Source organism: Molossus molossus, unplaced genomic scaffold, assembly GCF_014108415.1.
Source record: "Molossus molossus isolate mMolMol1 unplaced genomic scaffold, mMolMol1.p scaffold_m16_p_10, whole genome shotgun sequence".
NCBI lineage: Eukaryota > Metazoa > Chordata > Mammalia > Chiroptera > Molossidae > Molossus > Molossus molossus.
Window position 1 is genome coordinate 32323041 of NW_023425345.1, and position 16254 is coordinate 32339294.

At 37.4% G+C, this 16254-nt stretch overlaps 1 protein-coding gene across 1 annotated transcript in view; it reads right to left on the minus strand.

The window, feature by feature from the left end:
• Positions 1–16254, minus strand: part of ABCC9 (ATP binding cassette subfamily C member 9) — a 116193-nt gene that overhangs the window by 60645 nt on the left and 39294 nt on the right. The window contains exons 14-17 of the mRNA XM_036251266.1: positions 11573–11681; positions 6885–6989; positions 2259–2331; positions 975–1080 (exon numbers count right to left, since the gene is read on the minus strand). Coding sequence (XP_036107159.1) covers positions 975–1080; positions 2259–2331; positions 6885–6989; positions 11573–11681 — 393 coding nt within the window. The remainder of the gene's footprint in view (positions 1–974; positions 1081–2258; positions 2332–6884; positions 6990–11572; positions 11682–16254) is intronic.

Genomic DNA, 16254 nt, shown 5'->3' on the forward strand with positions numbered 1-16254 from the left:
ACATCTATAGGTATAGAACAAGGTTTCCCAGTGTTGGCAAAACTGACATTTGGGGCTAGATAATTCTTTTTTGGGGGGGTGAGGATAGGGTTGTCCTGTGCATTATTGGTAGTTTGGCAGCATCCCTGCCTTTACCAACTAGATCAGTAGCAGCCTAATTTACCTTTGCAACAGCCAAAAACGTCTCAGACATTACCTAACGTCTCCAAAGTTACATCTGGTTAAGAACTGCTCTACAATCAAATTTCTTAGATAAGCTGTAACCAATTTGTTCATAACTGCTTCTAGGGCATCTACTAGGTAGATAATACTATTGTTCTAAGGCTCTTCATTACCACAATGTGCTTTGAAGATACCGAGCCAACCATTCAAATATTCAGAAGAAGTACCATGCTATAAACCACCTTTTTCATGTCTCTAGGGGTACACAACACAATAGTCAGACTAATTCATATCTCTAACTAGGTACTTCTAGCGTATACTTTAAATTGGGTGTGAAGAGAAGTGGCTGATTTCTCAACCCCTTAAGAAGATTCTGGAAAAGTTTATTTCATGTTTCTTCTCTGAATACTGAACCATTAAGGCCCTGTTTGCATTTAAGCTTTACACATAATGCAAGTTTCCCATACCTTCTTTTATTACAGGATGAACTTTTAAATTATTTCTGTGTTATCCATTTAATTTAAAAAATCTGTCTTGAAAATCTCAACCTTACATTTCTCTCAACAACATACAAGTTTATACTATTATAAACCTCTATAAAATTGCTTTGTAATTCTTAATTTATAACATTTAAGGTTTCTACAAATTTAAATAAATAAACAAACAAACAACAAAATAAATAACTGTGCTTATTTTCTAAGGCAGCCGTGAGACTGCTAACATGGGACTCTATTGCTCTAACTGCTTCCTGCGGAGCGGAAGATCATCAGATGTGTGACAGAGCAACAGAAACCAACTTAAAATGCACGTACTTGCTCCAGTGAACTTTTCCTTCCAGTGCCTGCATCTCGCCTAAGATGGCAAGGAGGAGAGAGGACTTCCCACATCCCACCTGGCCCACAATCATGGTTAACTGACCTAGAGAAATTAACACAGGATAATAACAGAATGAGATGGAGTTCTCTTGGTAAAATAAAACCAAAATACATTTAGAAAAGGCTGATGTTTCACTATCAGTGACCCAGTTTTGTCTCCAGAAATAAGGTATTCTAACAGTTCCTTTCTCTGATATGTAAGATTTTGAAAAAGGAAAGAACGACGAAAAGATATGTCTTGATTTATTATTTTTCAGACTATAAGAATAGCTGACCTTAGTGAACAGAGCATTGAAATAGTTGCCTAAATCATCTAGATTAGTTTAACTTCATTATTCAATTCATTCAGAAGAAAAAGGCAGTGTTGACTAAAACTGAGAGTTGGGATTAATGATTTGGGCTGTTACTAAGACGTCTTCTCATGTCTTACATTGATCTGCATGTATGATAGAAAATTCCCAAGCTACTGACCATCAGGTGATGTCAAAAATATTTCTATTCAGCCCTGGCCAGTTTGGCTCAGCGGTTAGAGCGCCGGCCTGCGGTCTGGAGAGACCCGGGTTCAGTTCCCGCTAAGGGCACGTACTTCGGTTGCAGTTTGTCCCCAGCCCTGGTTGGTCGTGCGGGTGGCAGCCACTTGATGTGTCCCTTCACATCGATGTTTCTCTCTCTCTCTCTCCCTCCCACTCTATCTGTACAAAAAATGGAAAAATATCCTCGGGTGAGGATAAAAAAAAAATAAATAAATAAAAAATAAATATTTCTATTCAACTATCCAGACATTTTAAATAGAAATTATTGGGTATTTCAGCTCTGAATGCCTTGAAAACTTCATCAGTCTTCCTTACGGATAAAAAAATAATTTTCTCATATACTCTTTCTTTAAATCCTGTCTTAAACAAAATGAGAAATCAACAACACCATTATTTAAATAGAACAAATAAACAGTTAATTAACTATTAAAAAATCAGGAAATTAACTGATCACAGTCAATTTGGGTAGTAAATATCTTGTCCAAAGATCTATCTATACTCAGTAGTGAAAGGCAAGTCTTATCATTTCCACAGTGATACAGTGACTCATGAGCTCTGTCGAACAAATGAATAACTACAAATAATGTTTGGCTTTTAAAAGTATTTCTTTTTGTTAGGATCAATTATCTTGGAAAGCCATGGTTGTGATCATTAACAATTTAAAAAATGAGTAAGAAATGATTCTTACCTGTTGGAATTCGAATATTTATATTGGACAATGTAGCTAAACCACTGCCCCATGAAAAATACCCATTTGTGACCTAGAAAATAAGAATACAAAATTTAAATTATAAAATTATGCAAATATGTGGTAAAAATATTTCCAACAAAAACAAATGTTCTTTTTAAAGCACTGACAAACTTTCAATACAAAGTAGAATGCACAGTGGTAAAGCGGTAAAATTCTAATTTGGAGTCATAACTATTTAAGAGCTATAAGTGGAAAACAGAAGAGAATGGAAGTGAATGAAAGGAGGGCCTTTGAATTAGTGACATTACAAAGAATGCTGAAAATTTGGGACTATTGAGCCATTTTCATGTGAGCAGTCTTAAAAAGCAATCATCCCAAATATTTTCCAAGTAACCCCCTTCGATTATTGTATTTTTCCTCATGCCTGGGCAATTCCTAGAATCCTGGTGATACAAATTAAAGAACTGAAATAACTACAAATTATTCTGTTTCTGAGGAAGAAGGTTTTGTAATAGTTGAGTTCCTTGAACTATATGAATTCATTGTTAGTCACTGGACTTCAGAGAAGAGTGAAGAGGACAGAGGAAGAAGCACAGAAATGAGGCAACACTGCCGGGGGTGGGTAAACCTCAACCACCAGGAAAAGTCACGAGACCTGAGGGTCATCCAACGCAATCTACCTCTTTTATTCTTGTTATTACTTTATTTTTGAAATCTATTTTTCTTAGCAGGCATTAAGTAGACTTGGTAGTTTTAATAGTTACAATGGGAAACATTGTAGTTACAATAGGAAACAAAAGAGGTATAACAGAACCCAAATATTGGGAAGGTGAATAGAGTCAGATGAGGGGAGGGAAAGTGTCCAAAAAATTAGGGGAAATTAAAGTAAAGATATACCTTGCTTATCAATTAATATTTTGTTTCAAAACCACATATGATAACATTTCTAAGCACATTATTTTTCTAAACTTTGCAGAATAGTTTGGTGATGCCTAAATTGTTACTAAATATATCCCTAAAAACATCTTCATGAAACAACTTAAAGTGAAAAAGTTCTTTGAAAAGGCTAGATTGTTTTCTCTAGCTTATAAAATGTGTGGCATTTATGCATGAAAAATCCATCATATAGATATGCATGAAATTAGTCCTGAAAAGAAGGTGGCAAGGAAGGGCTAAATTATTGATTGCTTTACAATATTTGTGGAGCACACATTCTGTGTGAAGTGCTGTGTTGGGATTGATGTAGGCTACAAAGAAGGTGTAATGCATTCTCCCTACCTCTATGGAGCTTGTTATCAGAAGCGTAAAGAAAAACACGGACAGCCCTAGCTGGGTGGCTCAGTTGGTTGAAGCATGATCCCTTATACCAAAAGGTTGTGGGTTTGATTCCCAGTCAGGGCACATACCTATGTTTGATTCCTGGTGAGGGCGTGTATGAGGGCAACCAACTGATGATTCTCTCACATCGATGTCTCTCTCTTTCTCTCTCTCTCTCTCTGTCTCCCTTCCTCTGTCTAAAAAAAATTCAATAAACATATCCTCGGGTAAGGATTAAGAAACCATGCACATAATTGCTATACAAAGTATGGGCAAAGTAATAAGCAGACAGGGCAAAAGACAGTAAGTGCAACAGCACTTCAGAAAGGAAATCATTTATGTCTGAAATCGGTTTAAAAAAAAAGGAGGAGGCCTTTTGACTAGTTTTGGAAAAGATGTTGAATTTCAGTGAAGGCATTTCTGGGTAAAGAACTACAATAAGAATAGGTGCAGGATGAGAAAACTATGAAACATGTTGTGGAAATAATAAAGGTGACCGGGACAGGACTTTCAGAGACCTAAGTAGCAGTTCACGCTCAAAGAAGCGATACAGCCCCAGAGGCTGAGGATCCCTCCTTCTCTAAGAGAGTAAACAGGAGACAAAAAGAGGTGCAAATGCAGCTGGTTTGGAAGAGGGTTAGCATGGAACCAAGAGGCCCTACATGGTCACCTTGTGTTTCCGGCGGACTGGGAAGGAAGGTTATCTGCGAAAGGAGGGGGCAAGAGGAGAAACAGGAGATGGAAGAGAGTGGCGACAGCTGAAGGGTCACTATAGATTATGGAAAATCATGCTGATGAGAGGCATGCAAGAGAACTGCCAAGAACTACTGAGAGTCAGCTGAGGTTGGAGATAATAAATCTGCAGCGATGCCAACTTGGACCATGGTGTCATTTTCTCCATAGTACTCAGCAGCCCGCTTATAGGAGTGTAGAAGGCACGAGGTTGTATTGCTGACAGAAAAGTGCTAAAGGACTGGGAGACAAGAAAAGGGCTCAAGTTACTGAGAGTGTAAAACCAGTCGCAGTGAAGGTGAAAGCCTGAGAGAGCTGGAGGGTAGGATCTGATGTAAGCGCCTAACTGGTACTATAGAGTCTTAAGATTTCAGAGGAGCAGCGGCTCCAAAAGGTGCCCTAGTGTGAACACAGGTGAGGCTGTGCAAGAGGAGTGACAGGCGATTTAAGGGATTTCTGCACTGGGCAGTGCACTTAGAAGTTTAAATCATATCCAAGTGTGGCACACCCTGATAGAAAGATGAACTAGAAAACAGATCCCTGAATCTTCAAGGAAGTGGGGGAGTGCAGCTAACACCTAAATCTTTGCAAAGGTTCATAAAAGGATAGATGTGAAAATGATCATCCTATAATGATCTGTGGTAGAGGGAAGATGAAGGCAAACTCAGTGTCCAGCACCAGGGCAGCAGCACAACACAGTGACGCATGCTCAGAGTACAGCAGTGCAGGTGGAGGGAGCAGCCACCACAAAGCGCTTCGGTACACACGATGCTCATGACAACACTACATATTTTACAGGGATATGAGTGTGTTGAAGTGCATGTATTGAGCACATTAGCATGGTACCTAATGGTGGTGGGTAGGGGGAGAGATATGAGAGAGAGCAGCAATGTGTGTGTTGGGGACCTTCAGGGGGAGCGACATTCTTTATGTGGTAGTGGCTGTGTAGATGTTTACTTTTTATTTTATGGTACATATATGTTTTATGGAATTTTCTGTTGTATTTCACAGTAAAAACATTTCAAAAAGATAAATGAGATATTACCAATTTGGGAATCATTGCCATGAATGAACAATTAATTTGGGCTTGGAGGTGGGCTTGAAACTGTAGTGCTCTTCAGAGGCACAGCAGCTCGAGGTCACTGATAAAGGGAGTTTGGGGGATTTTTTTTGGTAGTTTTCATTTTTTTCTGGTACATGAAGTGTCAATTTTGGGGAAAAAATAATGGCCTCCTGTTTTTACACTCAGAAACAAATTTAGAAGGCACATGAAAAGACATTTTTAGATTCCTACTATATTAAATAAAAAATGTCAATTAAAAAAAGTAACCTTGTTTTCTTCGTTACTAATATATTGATTTGTTATTTCAGCATATTTGAGAATTAGCAGCATAGAGGACACTTTCTAGTCTCTCATTACTTACTTTCTCATAGCCTAGTGGTTCAAACCCTACTTATTCATTCTAATTGCCTGGAAAACGACTAGAACTATTTTTTTTAATGATGTCCAGGTATCTTATACATATTTAAAGCTTTTGAGGTTATTCTAATGTATAGCCAAGGTTAAGAGTCATTACAGTTCTTTGAAATTCACAGGTGATATATTTTATCCTTAAAATAACCATACTAAACTAGCATCTCCACCTCAAGATGGAAAAGTCATGGCTCAGGAGGCAAAGTAATTTTCCCTAAAGTCACACGTCAAATGAATGGCAGAGGCAGGGCTATCACAGGCTTATCCCATCCACTAACATTTGCTCCAGTTGTAAGTATTTATTTTAGAGCAGGTATTGTGCCAGGCAGTAAGGAATGAGAGAAGAATTAAGTGTAGCCTGGGCTCCACGCCACACCTCACTGGGCCTCCCTCACTCTGATTGGCTCAGCAGTGCAGGAGTTGGATGGCCTGGAGCAGCCAAAGCAGCTAGTTTTCGAATAGGGCTAGTTTCCTAGACTCTGGGGGCTCCAAAGTCTAGAGGCCTTTGGCTGCTTCAGGCATCTGTTGTAGTCCCTACACAGCACTAACCCCGCCCCGGGGCTCAACCCAACTATTAGCCCTCAGCCTGTGTTCCTCTGGTGGCCTGTTCTACCAAAGCATGTGTGCCTGGGGAGAGTACCAAAGGCTGAGTTTACAATTTGATCAAAGGCAGTGTTGGGAAGCTGGGCAAATGCATGCAGCACTGGTCTAAACTGTTCCTGGTAGAAGACAATTACTATCTCATTGATTTCCTTAGACATTGGATTTCTAATATTGGTGTTCTCTGTAAGTCAATTTACTTGGTAAGTAAACATAGGAGAACAAGGGGATTGATGTTGGATACTTGCTTCTAACACAGACTCAGAAGAAAGGCTCATTCTCAAGCTATTAAAACATACTGCTGAGGCAAAACTGTGGTTGGGAGATAAAGAAGAACTGAGAATTATGAACCCATCAGAATATTATTTTCAATGTTAAAAGGATTAGTGGCCACTGTGAAGAGACTTTAAATCACATTTCAGGACACATTTGCTGAACTTCACCATAAAATAGTAATATAAATGTTTCTATTCATGTAAGATTCCAGAAAGTAGAATAACCTTTATTGCAACATCCTCCGATTCTACAGGACGTAGACGTCGTGTTGACTGCTCATAGCTGTCCAGGTGATATCTTCCAGGCTGTTTCCTGTTTATAGTTTTCGGCTGTTGCATTCCAAATGGAAAAGAACACAAATTGAAGCTTTATGAAAAAATTGAGGTTTTAGTGAACTCAAATTGCTACTTCTCCACTTGAATTCCAAGAAAAAGAAACAAGTAAAGTAAATGTCACATTTAAACTATGTCAATGGTTTCTCCACCCCTCTCCCCAAAAGGCAAATTATAACAAAAAAAAGCGTTAAGTTATCATTTTAAATCTAATTCACAGCTTTCTAAGTAAAATGAAAAAACAAAGATATGTTACTTGCAAAATGATGGAGTTAATAAAGTGCCAAACCTGAAACTGGGTTTTGGATATCTTTTCTCTAACTCTCTGGATGAATATACCCAGGCAACAGAAAACTGTGTGTCATGTCAACAGGCACACAGACTAACTCAGGTTAAACCTGAATCTACTTGTTAGGCCATCAGGCTTGCAAATGTTCCAACAGTACATTTTTTATTCTCTCTGAATCATGAGGATTTTGAATCTCACACTCTCACTTAAATCAGATTGGGCTAACATCACCAGGGGATCCATCGTGGAGTGAGAAAAAGCATAAAGATCTAGGATGTGTTTGCCCAAACATGTATATTATTTCATAAGGAGTCCCATAAGCATTGTAAAATGATCTAGTCTTTCCCAAATATTATAGCATTGTTCCTTGTCAAATGACTGAAGCATCCATAATAAAGAAGATGCCAGCTACTATTGGGTAGTCTTCAGATATTTCAGATGAACTTAAGTTGGGTCATAACTAGAAATTTGTTATTCTCTTATTTTGAATTTAATTTGAAGGGCTAAAGACAAATGGCTGAAGGAAGAAAATTCTGATCTGTAAGCCTCTAATACAGAGAAGTTTATAAGCTCAAAATTTGTCCTAGGAATCAAGTGAGCAAGTATTTCAACATAAACAATGATCTGTCTTACATAAATATCATATAGGGCTTATGAAGGCTAAATAGTATACACTTTAAAACTGGTAAGTTATCTATAAAAACAAAGGATTCTAGAGTTGTGAAACTTTTTTTTTTTTTTGGCCTGGAATTATAGGTTTAGCTTGTTGAAAATATATTGAGCTCTACTATCAGAATTAGGAATGTACTGAAATAATCACTAACTTAATCCAAACAAGATACTGCTCTTCCAACTTCCATCAATTGGTGTATCAACCAAATATCTCACCATTAAATAGGCCACATGCAAATAGATTCACAGATTAAAAAGCCACTGAGAAGAACTATCAGTAGTTCTGTCATACAGAAAATACTCAATGTATTTTAAGTTAAAAAAAAAAAGAGTACTTATGAAATTTTATTTTAGTTTTGTTTTTCTTCTCACAGTCCTCACAGATGACCCTGGAAGTATACTGCATGAAATGCTATAGAAAGTCACTATCACTTAAGCTAAATATACTTTCCATACAAGACAGATCTGTACCTATACATATATTTAATGTTCTAGAATAATTCTATAGTGGTATTGCCCCCAGAGGTCCAAAAGAAATGACTTCATGTTCTTCACAAAACTGAGGAGAGGGTGGGAGGAGGAGATGTGTTGACAGAGGTTTGAGTCGGAGTTCCATAGATGTAATTTGAAGAGACTTTGGCTCTAGAATGTCACTAATTCTCCATGGAGATTCTACAGCCAAAACCACTTAACTTTAAGCTTTTACAGAATACATAGCATCTTAAGCGCTCTCAAGAGGAGTTTCCATTAGTGTTATTTTCAAACACACAGCTTTTTTAACTCCATTTTAAAAAGTTTGTCGTCTGTGGTTTGGCCCATCAGCAGTGATGGATGACCCTGAAAGACATCAGAAGTCCAGTCTGGTTTCAATAACTCTGAAGATATTGGATGCATCTGAAAGGGATTCTTTTTTCCTTCCAAAAATCTTTTCTCAGTTCGATTTTTCTTCTATCCCTCATCTCATACAAAAGATTCTTCAGATTTCCCTAACTCCATAAACTTGACCTCCTACATCCCCTTTCTTGAGGTCCTCTCACCCTGCTCATCCTCACCTCCCTGAAAGCTGATCTAATGAGTTCTTTGGTCATCTGCTATCATCTAAAGCGTGACAAGGCTGGTTCTAATCGAATGCTTGACCTTCCTGCTGCCTCGGAGTATAGACACTCTATAACATGTTCTTGTCTTTGTGTTCATGTCCACATAACAGCAAACAAGCATTTTGAGGCCTTGTTACTCTAGTGTCCACAAACATGGGTGGTAGTTCCTTCTCAAACAAAAACCACACCTGCTCAGTAAAATAACTTGACAGAGAGGGAAAAATCACTTCAGAAAAACAGAAGGAGAAAGCAAACCTCAATGGAGCCAAGTGCTCATCTTAACTGTTTTCAGTATATTTAAACATGATGTAAAGAAATATTTAATATTAGTTGACTTCTGATAAAGGCTTTTCAAGCCTCAACCAATTCTAATCAGGAGAACTGGTTTGGTTACATAAATGATAAATACATTGATATTTTTTCTCTAATAATAACATGAATAACATTAACTGATAACATAACTCATTTTAGAATAACACCTTTCTATTTTACTGTTATGAAATACACATATTAATTTTAAAGACTTCAGAATTTCTCAGACACACCTCTCAAGAGTCTCGTTCCATTGATTTAGAGAGAACTAACTCATGGACGTGGACAACAGAGTGGTAATTGCGGGGGAGGGGTGAGTGAGGGTGGAAAAGGGCATAGAGTGAATAAATGCTGATGAAAAAATAAAATAAAACAAATAATGGCTAGTGACTCATATTTAAAGTTCCAATGCTTATTTTGTCTTCCTGGATGTCAATATATATCTCAAGATTATCATGTGCAAAATATACCTCTTAATTCCACCTCAACACAAACCTACTCATTTCTCAGCCTCCCTATATTAGTTAATGATTCCACCATCTACCCTGCAGTCAATCCAATAACCTGACTCATCCTTGAGTCCCCTTCCTCCCTCATCTCCTCTATCCAATCTATTAGCAAGTCTTCGTCAGCTCAACCTAAAAAATGTATGTTGAATTTGATTCCTTCCTCACCATGTCCACTGAAACTGCAATAAAAACTAATTCTGACTATCATTTCTTGCCTATGTTGTAACAACCTCTTTAGTGATCTATCTGTTCTACTCTTGTCCCCACTGACTACTTTCCACCTGGGAGCTAAAGTTATCTTTGAAGAATCTAAACAAAATCATATCAGTTCCTACTTTGAAACTGTCCAATGGTTTCCCATTGCATGCTAATAATAATCAAACTCTTTCCATAATCTTCAAGACCCTCAATCCTTGTTCTTACTTTGTCCTTTCTCTCCTTCTTCAACAGGCTTCACTGTAGTGGTTCTCTGTTCCTTGAACACACCAAATTAATTCCCACCTCAGAGTCTTTACATTTGCTAGTTCTCTGCCTGAAATGCTCTTTTCTCAGATCTTCACAGAATAGGTATCTAGTCTTCATTCAGGTATCAGCTCAAATGCCAGATTTTTGAAGGAAGCTTCTGGGATATGACCACTCTGCCTCAAGCAACCCAGTTAATCTTTACCACCTACTTTTATTTTCTTTCCACAGCAAAATTATCTCATTTTTTACTTTCATTGGCTGTCTCCTCCCTTAAGAAAGCAAACTCTGTGACAAGAAGGACCTTTTCTGCCTTGGTCATTGCTGCATCTATAGGTCTTGGCATGAAGTACAGTGTAGTCGATAAGACTGGCAACAAAGGCAAATACATAATTCATGTCATATTACATGTAATACATGACAAAACAATATTGACTACATTTCCAATCTTTATGTGGATACTCAATAAGTATTTGTGTAATAGATAAGTAAACTGGTTCAAGAGTTACAATACTGAAGTTTTAATTCTGGCTCTGCCACTTACTAATTTCCTGACTTGATTCAAACCATATCACATGCAAATTCAATGCATTAATCCAAAAAATAAAAATGGGTAATGTAATGCAGTACATTGGGTCAAAAGACATAATGCATCAGAAAGCACTTTTTAAACTAAAAAGTATAATACAGCTAAAAAGTAGTATAAGAATATGGTGCAGCAGTTATAAGCTAATTTTGTATTACTTTTATATAAAGCTTGGGGTACAACCTCTCAATTTCTGCTTGAATTGAACATATGCTGTCTTGGACATATTAAGTACAGAACAGGAAATATAGTCAATAATACTATAGTAATTGTATGATGCCAGGTGGGTACTAGATTTACTAGGGGGATTACTTTGTAAGTTATATAAATGTCTAAGCACCATGCTGTACACCTGAAACTAATACAATATTGAATGTCAACTGTAACTGAAAAATTTAAAAAATAGATTGTTAAATTGTTTTAAAAATGTGCTGAGTTCTTGGGATAATTCTTCGGTGGTTTATAAAGACACACCTTATACATTTATTTATTGATTTTAGATTTGTGAGGTTTGTTGTAGAAGCAGGTGGCAATCATTTTTCAGATAGATTAAAGTAAAGCTTACAATTTCTTCTAATTGCAACCATTTTAAATCATCCATTCTTAGGACTAGTCTCTATTCACAAGTTTCCATAACAACAAAAATCACTTACAACTCCAATGTGTTTCTTACAGGACTCAAAAGGAAGAGAACTTTCGCCAGTTCGCCAGCTGTCGTCACCAATCTCATCACTCAAGAGAAACTCATTCAACTTTTGAACACTGCAAAAAAGCAAACACAGGGGTTAAGAATAAGACCATAACAATGAAGTTCTACTTAAAAAAACAAACTCTCCCCTTAAAAATCTTGTTGAGCAAACAACTCTGAGAGTCCTGTCTCAAGACCAACTGGAAATTCAACTCCGATGAACAAGCATCTTAAATTGCCCAGGAATGATGGATTCCCAGGACCTGAGATTTTCAGTGCGAAAGCTAGTCAGTCACTTTAAGTTAGTCAAATTACTTTTGCACTGCTTGTTTGTTTGTTTTGCCATTGTATTCCTTGTCAAAGACAGTAGAGTTGGAGAGGAATCTGAAACAGGGTGGTTAAAAATAATAATACCAATGAGGGAAGTACTCATTACTCCAATTTTACAAATGAGGGAAAATACGGTACAGAGACCTTTAAGTAACCTTCTTGAAAGCCTTTAGTGTTAACACAAAGATCTGGGGTCCATGGCCACTATGCTATCTGGCTTAAGCATTATATATCGTACATATTTTCTGAACCTGGTAAGGAGAGGGCCCTCTAGAGAGCTGGCCAGGGACCAGCAGCATCAGCAACACCTAAAAGCTTACTAGAAATGGAGAATTTCAGGCCCTACCCAAGAACCTACTTCATCAAAACATACACTGTAACAAGATCCAGAGATGCTTCATAAGCATGTTACAGTTTGAGAAGCCCTGCTCCAGAAGAGTGATTTGCAAAGTTTCTCTACTATGGTCTGCTTAGTCTGGGCATAAACTCCTTGACCCTCCTGTCCCTTCCATTCTTTTTCAAACCAATGTCACAGGATTAGAAGCAGGAAGAAAGAATCAAAGAAAACAATAACATGATTTTAAAATATCCTCCTATAAATAAATACACCAAAGAAAATTCTGTGATGTTGCAAAAGAAATGTTCCTTTTAGCATTCTAGAATGGGACACACTACTTGGCACATGCAGCCTCAAGCACATGGGAGATATTGCCTTTGATAGAAAACTAGAAAATATATATTTGAAACAAAGGTTTTTTTGTGTGTTTTTATTTTTTTATTTTTTTATTTGAGCTTGTATTGAAGTTAATTACCTCCAGATAGGTCTGACTAGTTTGATTTTGTGACAGACTAATACAATGAAGAAAAGTAAATTTAATTCAGACTGTGGCCCATGACCTTTAAGTCCTTTATCCTTATATGCCATAGACATTGTCTCCTTTCACTGAAAACATAAAGGTACATAAAATTCACTGGGGCAATCTAACCATTAGCTTCCAAATTATATTTGCAGGGAACTAAAAGAGATAATTGTTTAAGAAGAGCTCTGGCTGAATAATATTCCATTGTATGCAAATGACATTTTCTTTATTTATTCATCCATTGGTGAACACTTGGGTTGTTTCCACTTTTTGCCTATTGTGAATAATGCTGCTATGAACATGGGTGTACAAATATCTATTCAAGTCCCTACTTTCAGTTCTTTTGGGTTATCTACCCAGAAGTGGAATTGCTGTACTATATGATAATTCTATGTTTCATATGTTGCAGAACCGCCATATTCTTTTTCATAGCAGCTGTACCATGGTTCTGGAATTCTTGACTCACTTAAACATGTTAGTGTTATGACACCAGGGATGAACCTTGAAGACACTATGCTGAGTAAATTAAGCCAGGTGCAGGCACACGCACGTGCACACACACACACACACACACACACAAATGTATGATTCCACTTATGTGAGATACCAAGCATAGTCAAATTCATAGAGACAGAGAGTCAGTCGTGGATACCAGGGACTGTGAGGAGAGGTAAATAGAAAGTTACTATTTACTGAGCATAGAGTTTTGATTTGAAAAGATAAAAATATTCTGGAGATGGACTGTGGTGATTGCACAACAGTGTAAATGTACTTAATGCCATTGAATTGTACACTTAACATGGTTTAACCCTGGCCAGTTTGGCTCAGAGGTTAGAGCATCGGCCCGCGGACAAAAGGGTTGTGGGTTCAATTCTGGTCAAGGGCATGTACCTCAGTTGCAGTTTGTCCCCAGCCATGGTCGGGTCATGCAGGAGGCAACCAGTCGATGTGGCTCTATCACATTAATGTTTCTCTCTCTCTCTCTCCCTCCTTCCCACTCTATCTGATAATAAGTAGAAAAATATCCTTGGGTGAGAAATATACATGGTTTAAATGGTAAGTTTGTGTTATGTATTTTACTACAATTGAGAAAAGAATTTCAGACCCCAAAAAAGAATAAGAATAAGAGCTTTGATGTGTGTACTTTTTTGAAGACTTTTCAGCAAAGCTTGAACCATACAGACTTGAAAGGTAGTATGAGAAAAGCCCAAGTGATGCATTTTATTCTTCTTAAATGGTAGTTATTCCTTCTTTACTTTTTCTTTTTTGAGGAATAATCGACCTATAACATTATATTAGTTTCAAGTATTCAACATAATGATTTTATATTTGTATATATTTCAAAATAATCACAGCAGCCTAATTACATCTATCACCATACACAGTTACATATTATTTTCCTTGATGAGAACTTTTAAGATCTACCTTAAATGTAGTAGTAAAAGACCTTTACTTTTATAGATTTTAATTGTCATTCTTCTCTTATGTTTTGAAGAGACTGGATTTTAAGGAGCACAGTTTCATCAGTCAAAGGACTACTTCAAACAAGCTCACACTATGTCTTTGCACACAAAGAAAACATGGGGCCAAGCTCATTTGCCTTGGTAACTATAAGTCCAGCATCTCCTGCTGCACATTACTCAATCAATGTTTGTTGAATAAATCAAAGAAGGAATAAATCAATGATTCAGACATTTAGGTAAAGTAGGTTGATTCAATTCTCCATATCCCTTCTCTAGTACACATACAAACCTGACTGAAGCTTTGATGGAATTGATGAGCCCCATTCTTGCTGAACATCAAGAAACAATAGTCTCTGAGCATAACTGGAGCTTGAGGAGAACTTTCTTCTCTCTACAACACCCTACTTTGGAAATCCAATTATAATCAACTCTGGAGGACCCCAATACCAGCCCTTCTCTCATCTCCCTCTTATTTCCCCTCCCCCATCCCATTATTCTAGGCTCCTTGGCTGTGGGTTCCCTGCACTGATATTTTGTCATTGTTTGTTTATTTTCTATCTCTCCCACTAGACTGTAAATCTTTGGGAGAGCAAAGATTTTCATCTTCAGAATCTAGCCCAATGGCAAAGGTATAACATAGTAATTCCTCACGAAATGTCTGGTGAATGAATAAATGGGTAATACAAAAAGCATTTCCTGTTCATATGAGGTCCTTTCAGAAATTAGAGGCAAAACAATTATGAAAAATGCATGAATCCTGACCAAGGATGAAGTAATTTCCACCATGCTGCCAGGGTTATGTTTTTAAAATCCAAATCTGCTCATACAACAATTCTCTCTTTAAAATAACAAATGACACCCCTTGCCTTTCAGCATCCTTAGCATCATCTACAAGCTGATCAGCTTCATCTCGACTCCTTTCACATCAGATCTGTCCTCCAACTGCACTTAGATCCTCACCTACTTATTCCCCTTCCCCCCTTGCATATGCTGCTCCCTCACATGGAACATGTTTTCCCTTTTTCTTCAAATAGCTGAGTCCTACTAATTTTTTAAGATCCTATGAAGGATCCACCACTGACCAGATTCTCTACCTCTGCTCTTGATGAACTTCAATGATCCCCGTATATAGGCCCATGGCATTCTGGGTAGAGCCCTATAATAATAGCATAAGGCATTGCGTTGTCATTACTTTCCTCTCCTGGTCGCTCCTCTCTGTTGACTCCCTGTGAACTTCACGCTACCTTTCCTCCTCATAATCCCCAGAGTCTAGCAATGTACTTAAAATGTGAACAAATGCATGTAGACCTACAGAGATAGCTCTCTGTGGTATGAACTGGAGGTTAGTAAAATGGTGGTAAAGTAGTAAAATGGAGATTTTTAAACACTAAAAATATTGAGGCAATTTGCTGGGTACTTTTCATGCATTATCTCATTCTCTCAACAGCCATAAGCAGGAGCTATCAGTGTGCCCATTTGATAAATGAGGAAGCTGAGCTATAGAGACACTACCTAATGTGTCTGAGGCTAAACAATGATTACTCCATGACAGTGCCAGGATTTAAAAGCAGGTATATTTGAGACCAACCAATTTGCTATCCTGCCTCCATCACCTTTATAGGCCAGTATTTTATTAATTTTTCATTTATTTAGATAATTTACAAACATATTTAAGGTTTTGATTACACTTGTTATTTTCTCACTTTTCAAGTTTCACTTTGTGTATCTAGACACAGCTTGAATACCTTGTACAGGTATCACATTAATTGGGACTAGATTTTTTTGTTGCTGGCAGTTACATAATTTTCTTGTAGGAACTATGAAATTTGTGTAAACATAGACCAGGTCAAAGTGTACGCCTGCTCTATGATAAATATCAGTAACAATTTATTTGATTGAAGATAATTGCAATAGATGAGCCAAGCATACATTCCTTTGGGAGGTACATGAGAGAAAGGACACAAAGTTATTTTCCAACAAAGCAGAGGATTCGT